Raw genomic sequence first — 17,501 nt, 5'->3', positions numbered from 1 at the left:
CAGACACACAGGAAACTGGAGAAGACAGTTGAGACATTAAAGTTCAAGCAGAAAGTTGTTGTTTTTTCTTTGTTTTTCAAACTTTCATCATCATCATACACTGATAAACTCTTATTGACATTTACCTCCTGTGTGTGTGTGCGTGCGTGTGTGTGTGTCGCCTCTGGGGCTTTTATTTTTGTTTTTATTTGTGTCTTTTTCGATGCACTGCACTTCAATTTGTTTTTTGTCAATATTTTCTGATGGAGCTCCATCATTAACATCGTAGCGACAGAGCAGAGATGGAGGGGGGAGGAGAGGGGCAGGAGGGGGAGGAGCTGGATCTAGCATTGATCTGTGAAAGATAACCCTGTAGCCTCGACCGCTGCTCTCTTTTTTTTCTTTTCATTGTTCATTTTTTCCCTCCAGCTGTTTACTCCCTCTCTCTCTCTCTCTCTCTCTCTCTCTCTCCCTCTCTCTCTCTCTCTCTCTCTGTCTCTCCCTCTCTCTCTGTCTCTCTCTCTCAGCTGAATCTTCCAGAGTAAACACTTTTCTCTCTGACAATCTTCCTCTCGCTCGTGCCTCGTTATCCCTCCCTCCTCCTCCTCTGTTTTCGCCGTCACTCCTCTATCTCTGTATATCTATGTCCTCTCCTCTCCTCCTCTCCTCCTTCACCTCCTCCTCCAGCAGCAGAAGCAGAAGCACCACCCTGTCTGCCAGCTATGTAGGCCTCCTCCGTAGAGACCTGGCTGCTGCAGCTTTTTTATTCACACTCACCTATTCCTCTCACTCTTTTTCCACCACTGCATTCCTTCTCTATTCATTTCTTTTTTCTCTTTTTTCTTACCACCCTGTTTTTCTGTTAATGCCTCCTCCTCCTCCTCCACCACCACCACGTGTCCTCCCTCCTTCCTTCCTTCCCTCTCCTTCTCCTCAGACTTCCTCTGCATTCAAACGGCGTCGCTGGGTTGCAAATCAGGACAGATCACAGATGCTGGAGATCAGGTTTAGAGGGAAACGCCCGACTCTCCTCTCCTCTCCTCTCCTCTCCTCTCCTCTCCTCTCCTCTCCTCTCCTCTCCTCTCCTCTCCTCTCCTCTCCTCTCCTCCCCTCCTCCTTCTTTCCTTTCCTCTCCTCTCCTCTCCTCTCCTCGTCACATATCCTTGTGCAGCGTGGAGTTACAGATGTGCTCTGACTTTGTAATAAGCTGTGAAGCGTGTTATTTTATCTGTAATTCTCAGGTAAATCAATATTCAATAACACACACACACAAGTGGATCAGATATTTACTGATTCTTTGAATCAAACTCACACAAAAAGGCTCTGATTCAATGACATAATTTAGATTTTGTCTCATATTTAAAGGCACAGTTATTGCTAAAGTGTCACAGTTGTTGTAGCTGAATATTTACTGTAGTTATTAATTGAAAACAAGGGCTCATTTTCCGATAATTACACATAACATAAAAAACAAGAATTCTTAGAATCAGGGCATTGTACACTTTAAGGTAAATGAAGAATAATGATTATTTTACCTTAAATATCTGCCAGATTGAAACAGTTTTAACGTAATGGACCTTTAAATTATAATTTTTTGTTATTGTGTGTGATCATGAAAATAATCCTATAACGTTTTATTCCTCAGCCACACATGTGTTCTACATCAGTTTAAACCAGAATACGGTGTTTGTTGTCTCACTGTCGCTGACTGTGGCTAGTAGACGTCAACGATCGGGGTTTTTCTACGTCCGATATTCATTTTTTAGAATTCAGTGCGGCCGATAATTGACAAAGTTTGTTTGTTTTTAATCCCATATTTTCAGCCAATATCTTTTTTTCCTGAATGTGATGAAACAAAACTGTTAAAACTGACATCGAATAAGAACTGGATTATTCAATCTCCTAACACAGATTAAAACAGATTTGTATCTTGTTGTCGTCGTCACAGGTGGGTCCAGATCGCTTGTCCACGCCTCTCCATCGACTGGGGCTCCGCCTTCTCCAAACCTCTGCTGTCTCCATATGAGGTAAACACACACACACACACACACACACACACACACACGTCCAGTTTAACGCAACATCAAAGAACATAGAGAAGCTGCTACAGTGTTAAAATGTGCGCAGGTTATTTTTGTGAAAGACTTAGTTATGATTGAACTGTTATTAATTTAATTCATGTATAAAACATATTCCATATATAAAATGGTGATTTTATGACCTCCCAACACGACTCGACTCTAATGGTCAAGAACTTTGAGCTTGTTGGCGTCTTCATGTTAGACTCTAATACAATAATCAGTTTTTAAGGCTCCAAGTAGTGATTATTTATCATATTTGATTAAAGGATGAGTCGTTTGGTTCATAAAATGTCAGAAAATATTGATCAGTTTTTGCCAAACTCTGGAAATCTGCTTTGTTTTTGTCAAAAATTTCAAAGAAAATCTGAAAATATTCAACATTTAAGAAGCTGAAAACTAAATATGTTTAGTTTTGTGAATGTATAAATATACATATATATATATATATGTAAGACTAATTCTGGGTGAATGAAAATGAAAGACCACAATTTATCACCGAAAGTGATTATATAGATCATATAACCTTGACAGTTTCTGCCTAATGAAAGAAATTCCACCTACTTTTTAAGATAAGGTAAGGTAAAATAGTCCCTTATTAGTCCCTCAGTGGGTAAATGTACATGGTCACAGCAGCAAAGACAGTAAAAGTAAAGATAATTAATAATAAACATGCATTTCCACACGTGTGAAAGTAGAAATATAGAAAGATATTAACAACAGTATGGGTTCATATCTATGGTAAAAACACAGATTTACCCTTTAATTATTTAAAAAAGAAAAAGAAACTCAAACTGATTGATTGATTATTAAAATGACTTTGATCAATCGTCACAGCCACACACACATACACACACACACACACTAATACAACTGCACTAGTGGCAGACTAGCGCCCCTTGCTGGTCACATGAGCCCATAACCCTGCTCTCCTCTCCCTCTCTCCTGCACCTGCCTTGTTTTTCTAAGAGAGAGAGAGATCTAACGTCCACACATGAAGATCCATTTCAAAGAAAGTGTTTGTTTTTGTGCCGCAGCAGCAGCTGCTGCTCGTCTGAAATATAAATAAATATAAAAATAAATCAAAATAAATAAAGAACAGCTTGCTCTGTGATGGATTTGGCAGTTTATGTGTTATTATATAACCTGGGTGGTTATTATATGATTCATTTATTCAATTTCCCTCATAGATTTGAATCTTTATTTTTGTTTTAAACGACTGTGAGAGGAAATATAATCTGGATTATTATGTTGCTGCTGCTGTTTTCACAGCCAGTACCATTTAGAAATAATGATAGTTTTCACCTGCTGATTATTTTGTTGGTGTTGTTTTTGACTGAGGTCAAAATCGCGGTGTGCGTTCAAAAGAGGTCTGAATGTTGTAATGAGGAAACCACTAATCTGGTTTTCTTAATCCTTTCTGTGCTACAGCTCACTTGGGTTCTGCCCGACAGCTGTTTGTGTGTGTGTCTAAATAATATGCAGGTGTGTGTGTGTGTGTGATGAGTCCTAATTCAGCCACATCTCCTCTCTGTGAGTGTTATTCATCTCAGTGAGCTGTGGCATTAAGAATGAAGAGGAAGAGGAAGGAGATGAGGTGGGGGGGAGGTGAGTGGTTGTGTTGTGGGGGGGGCCGCAGCAGCAGCAGCAGCAGCAGCAGCAGCATTTATTTTCAGTGCGTCTCATGTTATATTTATAGTCAATAAGACACACTCGGCTCTGCTCTCAGAGCAGGGATTAGCAGCAGAAGCTAGCGTCTACTGAGAGAGAGGGATGAGAGGAGGTAGAACAAGGTCAGAGGAGACGAGGTCAAGAATTGTGAGATTAAAGTCAGAATAATGAGATTAAAATCAGTATATTTTTTTATCAAAGTCAAAATAATGAGATTAAAGTCATCCTTTTGAGATTAAAATATATAATTTTGAGATTGAAGTCAGAATTTTGAGATTAAAGTCAGAATTTAGAATATTGAGGATACATCCCTGAGTTCTGTTATTTAAATCAGATTTTTGAGAGAGAAAAAAAACTCACATTTAGATGAAGCATTTTGAGATTAAAGGTCAAAATTCTGTGCATCATAAATTGCAAAGCAGAACAGACTAGACAAATTGTGCAATCTCAAACTCAATCTCCTGCTCCTATGAGATTACAGCAGTCGAGTCGTGAGATTTGAGCTCTGAAAACAGGAAATGACAAAAATAAAAAAAGATCAATCTCAGGATTTTATGAATCGATATCAAACAAATAAAAATGGATATGAATCAGAAAAGCTGTTGATTAATCCTGTCACTGAGTCTGTGTTTACTCATGTGTTCACTCATTCACCTGCTCTCTCTGTGTCTGTCTGTCTGTCTGTCTCTCTGTTCTTCAAATGTCAGATTATCACGCCGCTCGCCCGTGTCTGCGTGGTCTCATCACAGTTTGTGTGGATTTACTGCAGAAAACATGAATAAATAAATAAATAAAACACCCCAAATCCAGGAGATTAAAACATCAGGGATCGGAGCCTCAACCTTGATCATGAAATATAGACTTTTTTTTTCCATTAACATTTTCATGATTTGTGATTTATATCAAAACAAAAAGAGTGTGGATATTTGTCAACAGCTCAGAGATTACTGAATTAATCTACTACTGCTTTGACAATGGTCCGACTGTTTATTTTATTTTAATTAAAACAAGTGTCTGTGATTTTTCAGCTTCTTAAATCTGTTTTCTTTGCTCTGTAAAGCGAAAAAAACATTAGAACTGAATCATTTTTGGGTTTATGGACGAAAACAAAGACATTTTGAGAACAACAAACAGCAAACTGGTTAAATAAAGCGTTTCATTGTAAAGCACGCAGTTAAAAACACAAAGCAGTCGAGATCGTGTAATGAAACTCTTAATTTACTCGTCTCCTCTGCCCGAAACAAAACTGAGAAATAAAAATAATAATAATCATATAAATAAAGTTTATTGTCCACAAAAGTGGAAACATTTGCCTTTGGCTTCACAGAGTGGTGAAATTTATTAATAAAATTAAGAAGTTAAAAACCAAGAATACAATTAAATTAAATTAAATTAAATTAAATTAAATTAAATTAAATTAAATTAAATTAAATTAAATTTAGATAAAGGTCGAGCAAAGTCAGCGACAGACTTTTCACAATAAGATCATTTTCATCTCAGATTAACATGGAGCGACAGATAAAGTCGCTCTAATTATAATTATTATTTAGTTATTATCTACAGTAGAACAGTGTTTCTGATGTTTCACCAGAGGAAGCTCACGTACCACAGTTTGAGAACCATGGTCTGCATTTTGCCATTAATTGAGAACATTTTGATAAAATTAACAAACTTTAACCCACAATATTTCTATTTTTTTATATTTTAGTTTTCCTCTCGGGACTCAACTCATGTGCGAACTTTGCCTGATTTTTTCATGCTACAAGTTGAATTTCCTCGTCAGAAAAATAATAATATAATGTTTGTAGAACAGTTGTGAGATTAAAGTCAGCATTTTTCAGATTAAAATAAGAATTTTGAGATTAAAGTCAGAATAATGATCTTAAAGTCAGCATTTTTGAGATTCAAGTCAGAATTTCGAGGATAAAACCCTGAGTTCTGTTATTTAAAATATAATTTTGAAGGGGGAAAAACACTTGTTCAACATTAAGCATTTTGGGATTAAAGGTCAAAATTCTGTCCTACGAGATTACGGCGCTCGAGTCGTGAGATTTGAGCTCTAAAAAAGATCTCAAATATGAGAAAAGTATGAATATAATAATATTTGTAGAACGTGGAGCGGCCTTTGCTTCACTCTGTGCTCGGATCACGTTACCAGAGGAGGAGAAACAGCAGAGCAGAGTCGCGGCTCAGATGCTGCTGATCTTGCACTCCTGCCTTGTTCTTTTCTGTTTTGACATGATTAGTCATTGTTTTCTCTCTCTCTTTGTCTCTGTCTGTCTCAGGCTGCTGTGGCTCTACGGGAAGTCGACTGGAAGGAAAATTACCCCATGGACTTTTACTCCAACCAGAGTCTGGGGCCGTGGACGCCGAACCATCCTGACCACCAACCTGCTCGACCCGCACGCAGACCTGCACAGGTGAGCAACACAGGGCTCATTTAAAACCATAAACTTAACAGGTCAGACAAAAAAAAGAGGAAAAAAGTAAAGTTTTTATTATGTACATTAAAAAACTAAAAATAGCCGGAATAAAATAGTTTAAAAGAAGTAAATCAACTCGATCAGACACGTCGGTATTTGTTGAGGCCTGGTTTTCGGAACGCGTAATCCCCTAGTTAGGAACTCGTAGTTTATCTACCACATTTAATTGTTCCGCTGTCTGTCTTTGTAAACAAACACTCATGTGATAATGATTTATTAAATAAAGTGTGTATGACTCCACTACACTAGGTGGCGCTATGCCTCTTTAGTTGCAGATGGTTTGTGTAGAGCTTTATGAAACCAGTTTTATATTTTTTCCAAATTTTGTTAAAAAATGTTCCTTAAATACTCAGGGTTCCCACGGGTCCTTGAAATCCTTGAAAGGTTGTGAATAAAAAAAAAAGTTCAAGGCCCTTGAAGGTTTTTGAAAATCACCATAAATAGACATGGGTCATTAAAAGAGCTTGAATTTTGTAAGTAAAGCAGTGAAGTTGATATTTAGGTAAATGTCTGCCTCGTCATTGCGACGCCACCTACTGTTTCATGCCCTGCGTTGCTTGATGTAAGTAGACGAGGCCTACGCAGGACAAATGTGGAGACATAATTGCTGGTCTTGTTGTCTCTCTCCGCTGTTGATGTGAGATTCTGTGCAGAACAATGAGCGAGTAAAGTTAAAACGAAAGAGAAAATTATGACTTGATGTCTGGGGAAAAGAAAAATTCCAACATCTCAGTCTCACCAAAGACAAAAGACAAAGACTGACTTTGACTAAGATCCTGAGGACAATCACTTGTCCAGATGCAGAGCAAATGCTGCAAATCAATAAAAGTGGACGCTATTATGGAAGACGAGCTCTTACAAGTTGTCCTCCCATCTTAAGCTGTGTCAGCACATTCTGTCCTTGAATTTGAGGGAATTGGTCCTGGGAATGAATTTGATGTTAACCAATGTGTGGGAACCCTTTTTATACTAATTCTAATATGGTTAGCATTGTTAGCATGTCAAGCGCCATCCTGCGTCTTTCTACCGCCCAATAACAAAATAAAAGTGCTTGTTTTGATATAGAATGAGACAAAAAAAAATACATTTAAGATGCAAAATGAATCTGTCAATATGAAAAACATTTGTCAATTGTCATTCACTGACAATGCCTGCCAAATAATGAGCTGTTCTCTAAATCCACCAAGGAAATGCCTGCCAAATAATGAGCTGTTCTCTAAATCCACCAAGAAAATGCCTGCCAAATAATGAGCTGTTCTCTAAATCCACCAAGACAATGCCTGCCAAATAATGAGCTGTTCTCTAAATCCACCAAGACAATGCCTGCCAAATAATGAGCTGTTCTCTAAATCCACAAAGACAATGCCTGCCAAATAATGAGCTGTTCTCTAAATCCACCAAGAAAATGCCTGCCAAATAATGAGCTGTTCTCTAAATCTACCAAGAAAATGCCTGCCAAATAATGAGCTGTGGACCTGACTCTGTGCTGTTGTCTCAGGCTCTTCACTATAGAAGGCAAGTTGGAAACAATGTATGGACTTAACTGTTAGCTTAGCCAATAAAATAAGTCACATAAATGGGAGGGTTGCTTCAGGATGCTCCTCCAAATAATAACACTCAAAACAAATTTGCAAATCACTGAAAAAGCAGATGATTCCCTCGAGAGGGAGAAGCAGAAAGAAAGAAGAAAAACACTTAGCTTAGCCATTAGCTCCTCCACAGTGAGGTGGTAAAAGAAACATCACGACGAAAACATGTTCAAACATGTCACTCATGATTTAAAAAAGAAAAACACTCATCGTACGAAACAAAGAGTTTTGATTTCATCATTATGGGTGTGATTTTTCGTAATAGGAAAAAATAAAAACATAATAACAACAAAGCAGTTAATTAGTGATAATGACCACAGCTGAGAGGGAAACAGTCAAACTCCTCTGTGTGTGAAGTGAGTTTATCTTTGTATGAACCCACACTGACACCTAGTGGCAGAGTGACAGCAGGACATGCATCCGGTCATGAAGTTTAATTTATTCTTCTATCAATCTTCATTTAAACTCAATCAATCTCTATTTAAATGGCACTTTTCTTACATGTAACTAAATTAACCATCACCAACTCTTTTGATAATCCTCTTAAATGTAAATATTTTCTCATTTTTGGTTTGGGAACATCATTATTTCCACGTTTGACAAACACGGATCAATATTTTCTGACATTTTATGAACCAAACGATTAATCGAATGAAACTAATCACCCCTAAATACAATTCACTACGACAACTAAGCTGAAAAAAAGGCTACCTCACCACTAAGCATCAGAGTTTGATGGTAAATGTAGATTATTTATAGACATACATCGATAAAATAAAGAAATTAAATAAGAATGATAAACAATGTAATAAAATAGGTTGAAGTAAAAATCTTAACAACTAAATAAGTGAATAAATCAAATGTGTTCTGACCTTCACTCTGAATGTGCATCACAGATTTCCACATTTGTTGTCAGAGAAGAAAAAAGAGCAGAAATCCAGACAGATATTGTGTTAATTGCTGCTTTGTGAGTTCTCTGTACAAAAAGCCATGTTAGCACTAATCTGTGTGAGGCAGCTGCTGTCACTGTTCCAAGTGTTAACGCTTGTCCCACCGCCTGCAGAAGCACGGCTCGCTGCCAGCTCCCCCTGCTGCTGATAAGCAGTGCGGACAGAGCCAGTGCGCCCCGTGTGGCTGCCAAGGGAATTGACACACACACCACTCACACACACCATGTGACCAGTGCTTCAAAAGGCCAAACCCAGCGGAGGAGAGTGTTTTTTTTTTTTTTGTCCAGACTGAGGATAAATAATACGTGGACGTAAGATATTTCTCGCTTTGTCACGTTTGTGACTCTGGGAATCAGCGGACAGACTTTGTTTGGTTTGTTTTTGTTGAGCTGATGCATGAAAACAACGTGGCCTGACAAGAAGGACTTGAGGAAAACAAACTTGGACGTTTTCAGTCGCTTTCATAAAGCACTTTATTTCATGTCCAGTCCCCGACAATCGTGACACGTCATGACACCGTCTCTCTTGTCCAGTCCCAAATAAAACCAAAAACCTGATCCCTGCCTTTTTCTCACTGTGTGAATATTTTCTGTGCCGCATTGAAACCAGGAGCCTCTTTCTTTTATTTATTTTTTTACCAGTCACGACTGCTCTCCATCCTCATCATTTATTGATGCAGGAGTCTGTCAATAAACAAATAAATAAACAACCACACACACACACACACAGGCTGCAGCAGATTGACAGCGTTGACCTCTGCTGACCCTGAAAACCTCGGCAGGTTCCACAAACACAGTCTCTTGGGGGCGTGACCTTCACTCCTGTTGTATTGTCTTGTTTCCAGGCTTCACTTTATAGTCCAATCCTCCTCCTCCTCCTCCTCCTCCTCTCCTACTTTCCTCCGCTGCGTCTCCGTGGCAACAGAGAGCGGTGTGGTGCTGTGGTGCAGCACGTCCCGCCGTCTCATGGCGTTCCTCACATGTCCCACCACGAGCTGTTGTTTGTTACTGCTGTGAAATCACACTCTTTGGTTAAGTGACTGTAGTATATTTTAAGTATTCAGGTGATTCACGTCTTTATTAAACTTGCTCTTCACTGATTATAGTTTATTTTTCATTGAAGGCAGAGGTCAAACTCAAAATGACCACTGAGAGTCTGGTCAGGTGAGACAAAGTCCAACTGTGTCGGGATAAAAAACAACTGTCTATCATCATATTCTCTTTATGTAGCAAAAACCACATTAAAATAAAATAATGTTTAAGATGTGACATAAGTGTGAAAATATGAAAAACAGCTGTCTGTCAGTCACTGCCAAATAATGAGCTCTTCCATACATCCACCAACAAACCAACTGCCAAATAATGAGCTATTCTATACATCCACCAAGAGATTGACTACCAACAGGTGGACTGCAAAATAATGATTCAAAACATTCACAAACAAACAAACTGCCAAATAGTGAGCTGCTCTATATATCTACCAAGGGACTGACTGCCAAATAATGTGGTGTTTTCTTTGTCCACCTGGAAAGTGCCTGCCAATGATTTTTTCACTAAATCCAAATAATGACAAAAAATGACAAACCACAAAACCATTTGCCAAGTAGTGAGCTGTTCTATAAATCCAGCAACAGATTGACTGCCAAATAATGAGCTATTAGCTAAATCCACCAAGAAACTGCCTGTCTGCGTTAGATTTTTTAAAGGGTTTCATCAACTAGTAATAATTGATATCAGACCTGAAAAATCTATATCGTCGACTGTTATTAATGACTGCGTGTGTGTGTGTGTGAGAAAACAGTCTGGATCAGTAGTAAACTTGTAAAATTGTTTTAAATGCCGTTGCAGTAACTGTTTCAAACACTAAAGGTCACTGTTGTACATATTTTACTGATATCTCCTTGTTAATGTATGGAAATGAATGAAAATCCTAGAATCCTTTATTTTTTCCAGAGCTCACTCTAAATGTCTCTGTCCCTGTCCTCTGAAGACACATAGTCACTGAGGTCTGGACACCAGGTGGAGCTGTTGCCTGTCTTATTCACCCTCTTGTGACGCATTCATGTCACACTCAGTTAATAGTGAGAGAGAGGCTTTGCTGGTCATAGTGAGTGAGTGAGTGAGTGAGTGAGTATTTGTCCTCACACTCTGTCTCTGTTATCAGAGATGTTAGATGAAGCACAAGGCTGAAGGTTTGAACTTTTGTTGAGATCTGTACACTTAATTTAACTTTATATATCTATATCTATATATATATATAGATATAGATATATAGATATATATTTTTTTTCAAAGATAGTTACTGCCTCTTTATTAGACAGACTTTTCAGGACACCAAAAAAGGCGTGTCCTCCACGTGATCTTCTGTTGTTGTTATATCAAGGTTTGACATGGATGGATGATGCTATTTAGCTAGCTAGCAATGATCTTTGCTTGTTAGCTAGCCTTTGGACTGACTGCCAAATAATGAGCTGTTCTATATATCCACCCTGAGACTGACTGCCAAATACTGAGCTGTTCTTTACATTGACAGACTGAGTGCCAAATAATGAGCTGTTCTCTATATCCACCAAGAGATTGACTGACAAATAGTGAGCTAAGCTGCAATAAGTTACTTTGGTTAATTTTTGTTTATGATGTTGTTACTCTGCATGTTTGGTCTTCGTGAGCCGACACAATGTAACAGGATTTATTTACCGCGTCCTTCATCTGAAAACAGACTCTGTCAGGCCAAACTATCAGACCTGACTAAGGGAGTGTTTGTGTGTATACAGCAGCAGAGCTGGGGCGGGTGGAGACAGGCATCATTCCCGTCAAACAGCGTTTCTTGAGCATTAGAATTCACTTCTGAATCTTTACGTGAACGGTTCTTTGTGTTTTCAGTCTGACGAGTCTAACAATAAAAACTGCATCTCTGTGGTAATGCAACGATAAATGATAAAGTTAAAGTCTCATGCTCTGTGTGTGTGTGTGTGGAGACGTGTCTGGGCAACAAACTGATGTGAGAGAAGGTTGTTAGAAGGTTCAATAAGAGTCTTTAGTGGAAAAAAGAAAAAATAAGTGGTGTAAAGAGATGACTAATTCTGCGTGGGAGGTCAGTCTGTCCCTGATGATCAGGCCAATGAGGACACCTCAGCTCACAGAGACACTGAGACACAGTCACCTTCACTCTTTAACCCTGTCTGTCCTGGATCATCACTGTTTCCCCCTTATATCTGCAGCATGTCTATTTCATTTCATTTTCTCTGGTTTTGTAATTTACAGTTGTGTTAAACTTGGCCTTTTTATTATTATGTTATTCTGTAAACCACAAAATAGACAAAAATCCACACAAACATATTGTCATTTCAAAGATTTGTGGTCAAACCACACAGAAAAGATACAGTGAGTTTAGACCTTGAAGAAAACAAAGAAAAGTGTTCATTTCTAAACAACACAAAAGTCCTATTTAAACTGAGAGAGAGTTCAGAAAATAACAGTTATAATAAACCTGATGTTTAATCACAGTTTTAAAGTGTCTGAGCATCCTCTCCATTCTGGTCACTGACATTATTCCACCCCTGTGTAACGTGGACCTCATGTCCAGAGGTTTTCAGGGGGGTTTACATGTCTTACGATATTTTTATGCGGGTTGCTTAACTGCCAAATAGTGAGCTATTCTAGATATCCACCAGATTGACTGTAAAATAGTGAGCTGTTCTCTTTATCCACCACGGGATTGACTGCCAAATAGTGAGCTACTCTATACATCCATCCAGCCAAATAATGAGCTCTAATATAAATTCATATAAATATATGTATGTATATATATATATATATATATATATATATATATATATACCAAATAATGGCAACCACCAAAAGACTGCCTGCAAAATAATGAACCTTTCTAAACAAATCCAAACAGACTTACTGCCATATAGTGAGCGGCTCTATACATTCACCAAAACATTGATTCTAAGCATTCACAAACACACTGATTTGCCATGTAATGAGCTGTTCTGTACATCCACCAACAGACTGTGACATCCATTCAAACTGAGCTCTTTTTGCAACCAGCTGAGTCTCCCCCTGGTGGCTGACTGCTCCTTCTGTTCTACTTTTCCTTCTGGCTTTACTTTTCAAATTTAGTAAACTACATCCTGAAAACAGTCTCAGTTTTTATGACAGCAAAGTGAATCCACTTCTGTACAAATGCATTCCTCCTCTCTCAGGACAGAGTTTCAGTCTCCACAGACTCTGTTTCCTTTGTTCCGTGTGCAAATTACACTATCACTTTGCACTAATGCACCATTTCATTGCACATGATTGACAGTTTCTTACAGACTAAATGTGAGGTTGTTTTGAGTCTGCTGTGGTTGTTGCTTTGTCCTTGTTTATCGCAGGTTTTTATCATCATTTTTATTGATTTTTGTTCTGCAAAATATAAAAGAAACTTCTTTCCCACGAGAAACAGATCCAGCTCTGAGCTGAACTGAACTGCACAGAGCGCTGTTACGTCAGTGTTTCATGATTATAATATTGATTCTTTCTATATTTAATGAGATTTAAAAGCATTGATTTTGTCTCAGAATCCACTAAGAGGTTTCCATAAGTTTGCAGCTGTTAAAATGTTTAGTAAAATCAGTGAAGAAAGTCGAGCCTTTGAATCAGAAACCTCTTAATAAAGAGATTAAATAATAGCTTTTATCAGCCTCTACTGTTCTTCATAACCTTGGTAACTAATTAAAGTTTTCTCCACTTAATTCTTAAAGTTTTTTTTCTCAAACTCGTGACATCTATAAATATATATATTTGTCCCTAAAATAAATGTTTGCATTTACTGAAAAACGCCACCGCCGTCGTGACACGGTTTCACTGCAGCTCGCGTCAGCGAGTTCATCAAACAGAAAAATGCATTTCTCCTCCTCTGAATAAATCATCGCTAATATTTATCTGTTATAAAGTATAAAGGACAAATAATTGGCAAAATCAAAGACAACATTGAATATTCATCAATGTATTAATAGTTAATGGGTTAGTCACTGTTATTGTTCTATTTTTACACCTTTTTTGTGATTGTTACCACAGGTTCAAAATATGACAGTAAAGGAGTCTTGTTGAAGTCCAAGGTCACTGCAAACATGTGTATAATATAATATATATGCACATGTTTACTTTGGTTTATATGGTTACGTTCTAATACTTATTATCTGTGTAGTTGTGTAATTGCTTCAGTTTTTACACTTTTAGTATTTAATGTTTTATTCTCATACTTTATTACTTCTCTATTACTTCTGTTTATGTCTTTAGTAATATTTGTATTATACGTTGTTCCTCTGTTTTCATCTATATTTGCATTTTATCTCTTTTGTCCTTCTATAATCTGTATCATATATATTTTATATTGTCAGAGTTGTTTTAAAATCTGCTGTAACAAAAAGATCCGTCAGTCCAGCTAAGGTCTCTAACTAGCATCTATTTCAGCTAACTAACATCTATCTATTTAAGCTAACTAGCATGTATCTATTTAGGTTAACCAACATCTATTTGTTTAAGCTAACTAGCATCTGTTTGTCTTGCTGTAACTTGCTACGCTCTCCAACATCTATTTAATCTAGCTAGTATCTATCTATTTAAGCTAACTTGTATCTATCTGTTTAAGCTAACTAACATGTATCTATTTAAGCTCACTAGTATCTATCTATTTAAGCTTACTAGCATCTATATATTTGAGCTAACTAACATGTATCTATATATTTGAGCTAACTAACATGTATCTATTTAAGCTAACTAACATCTGTTTAAGCTAATTAGCATCTATCTAGTTAAGCTTACTAGTATCTATTTAAGCTAACTAGTATCTATCTATTTAAGATAACTAGCATCTATCTATTTTAACTAACTTGCATAATCTAGCTAACAGCATATATCTATTTAAGCTAACTAGCATCTATCTTTCTAAGATAGCTAACAACGTCTGTATATTTAGGCTAACTAGCATGTATTTCACTATGTATCCTTATTTCTATCCGTTTGTCAAAATTAGCTAAGCTAGCTAACAGCATCTCTCGCTATCTTATATTTTTTGTTTTAAACTTCAAATAAATAACTTTTCATAAATTTTAAAAACATGTTTAAAACTAAACTAAAAGCTGTTTTTAATAATTTTATCACTTTTCCTCTTTTGTTTATCAGAATCATGATCAAATACTGTATGTTTTATTTCTCACATGTTCACGTGATTATGTTTACGTTAACAGAGTTCACTTTCATACAGTTTATTTTCTATAGGCTGTAGGAGGCAATAACTTACTAATAATGATAAAAATAATAATAATAATTGTCCTTGTTGTGCACATTTGTCTTCAGGTTAATTTAGAGAACAAACAGGAGACGATGTCAGTGTTTAATTCATGTTTATTCAAACTTTACAGCAAAATGTCTTTAAATAAACAAAATAACAAACTCTAAGTAAAAATCAAAGCTTCAGAGAAACATTGACAACAACATGAGAGAGAAAAACATTTACTAAACATAAACTAAATTAAAGACATTGATCCAACACATACATCTGCTTTTCTTTATTTGTCTAAAATGTTCTTTTTGAAAGATTTCTTTCCCCAAAACCAGTTTATTCGTACTTATTATTTTGATTTGACAAGTGTTTTGTAGATATTTGGGTTAATGCTGGTGCAGCTCTACAGCGCCCTCCTGAAGCCAGTTTAAAACCTTATATATAATAATCTGAATAAATAATTTAAATATAATCTGGACATTGAAACATAATAATAAATACATTATTTCTTTGGTTGAAAGTTAACTTTTGCAGTTGTTTCCTTTTTAACGGAATAATAAAAAAAAATTTCAAACTGAAGAAATAAGTTTATTTCACCTGAATTTAATTCAAATAAACAGCAAATATCTCAATAATGAAGTGAACAAATGTTTGCAGAAACTTCATATTTTTTTATTCAATATTTTCTCTCATTCTTTTCATTTTAACTCATTCATTCATTCATTCATTCATTCAATCATTCATTTATTCATTTATTATTTCACTCTTCTTAATTCTCTTCATTTCATAGCTTCTCCTTTTTCCTGCTCTGTTACACCACGTGTGTGTGTGTGTATTATGGGATGTTGCTCTTTGGCCCCCTAGCGACCATGGCTGTAGACTGTTACCAGTTAGTGCTGTTGCTACAGTAACAATCTAATGCCACGGTCACCATGGAGACAGCAGGGGAACAGTGATTGGCTGTGGTTTGATGATGATGGTGTGTGTGTTCATTCATGCATGTGTGTGTGTGTATGTGTGTGTGTGTCAGTGTCAGCCGTCAGTAGCCATGACTGTAGACTGTTACTGGACTGTGACAGAGTTGTTAACAGTAAGCAGTCTAGAGCCAAGGTGTTGATGAACTGACTGTTGATGACCAGCAGGGGCAGCAGAGAGTCACATGCGTCAGACTGGAGAGAGAAAAACAAACAAACATCATATATTATAAATATATCATTATGTCAACAGCAGTCAGTTTATTTTACTGCATCTGTTTAATCATCTTCTACTTTTTTTTATTATTTGTTTCTTATACTTTTATTTATTTTTTTACTGATTTACATTTGATCTGTTACTATTTATGTTTTTTAATTTATCTCCAGTGTTCGTGAGTTCAGTGACAGTGTTTCCTCACTTTTTTCTCTTCCTCCCTACTTTACTTCTTCCTTTCCTCACCTACTTTCCTCACTTCCTTCTCTTCTTCACTTCTCTTTCTCACTTCCTTCTCTTCCTCACTTCCTTTCCTTTCATCTTCACATTATCATTATTATTATCAGTTATCACGACTGATACATCAGAAGAAAGCACAACAAACAAACATTTTTGAAAAATAAACTTGTCTGACACAAGCACATGAAACAAAATGCATGAAAACAATGAAACGATGAAACCACTGCAAAATCAATCATCAACTATTTTCATAATTGATAATTGATTGTTTTTTCAATGTGAATATTTTCTGGTTTCTTTGCTCCATAAAACAAAGAAATCCTTAAAAACTGAGAAACTTAATTATTTCCAGGTTTAAAAAAACCATTTTCTGAACCAAAAAAACTCAGCAATTAATGGAGAAAATAATCTTTAGCCTGAAAAGTTTTCACTTAAAAATACAAATATTTTAGTGATTCTGTTCCTCGCTCACATTATTAGCAGTAATAATAACTGATTCTCTTTGAAATAAAGATGAATGAGTTTGTCATATTTGACTCAGGTCAAACTCAAAGTGAATAAAAATTTAGAAAAGTAATGTTCACAAAATTAGCAACAGCGTTTTTCTCTCTCAAATATGAACCAGGCTCAGGTTACACTGAGTGATGCGTTCAGGGTCAGAACTACTGTAGGGATTTAGGGAAGTATTTTTTTTTTTTTGTTTTGTTTTTTTGTCTTAGTGTTTCTGCTGGGACGACTCACACGTGGCCCACAAGCCACCATTTGAATAACCTGGATAAATGCAGAGGGAAAAGCTTTAATCTGTAACAAAATTACCACAAAAAAATACTTTTAATGGCCAAAGACCATTAAAAAAAATGCACTGAAATTAAAAAAAACACACACAAAAATATCATAAATCCTACACTGAAAACAGATTTCATTTAAATCTAAAGTAAAAAAAGAAAAACCTCACATTTCTCTGTGAAATCCTCACAAACACATGATTTTCAGTCTCCTCACAGACCTGAGGCTGCGACACGTTCATGGTCCACTTGTTTTTGTTTG

The 17,501-nt window shown here is 36.5% G+C and overlaps 1 protein-coding gene across 3 annotated transcripts in view; it reads left to right on the top strand.

Moving 5' to 3' along the window:
- dph1 (diphthamide biosynthesis 1) overlaps positions 1-17,501 on the top strand; it is a 207,464-nt gene that overhangs the window by 78,799 nt on the left and 111,164 nt on the right. For 2 of the 3 annotated variants that reach the window (XM_058633730.1, XM_058633731.1), the window contains exons 10-11: positions 1,928-2,006; positions 6,014-6,148. In XM_058633730.1, the coding sequence (XP_058489713.1) occupies positions 1,928-2,006; positions 6,014-6,148 (214 nt within the window). Of the gene's footprint in view, positions 1-1,927; positions 2,007-6,013; positions 6,149-8,863; positions 9,088-17,501 lie in introns of those variants that run through there. The other variant, XM_058633732.1, reaches the window with a different exon arrangement.

The sequence above is a fragment of the Solea solea genome, chromosome 7, assembly GCF_958295425.1.
Source record: "Solea solea chromosome 7, fSolSol10.1, whole genome shotgun sequence".
In the NCBI taxonomy this organism is placed as follows: domain Eukaryota; kingdom Metazoa; phylum Chordata; class Actinopteri; order Pleuronectiformes; family Soleidae; genus Solea; species Solea solea.
Note: the sequence above shows the minus strand (reverse complement) of the source record. Positions and strands in the feature narration are given on the sequence as shown.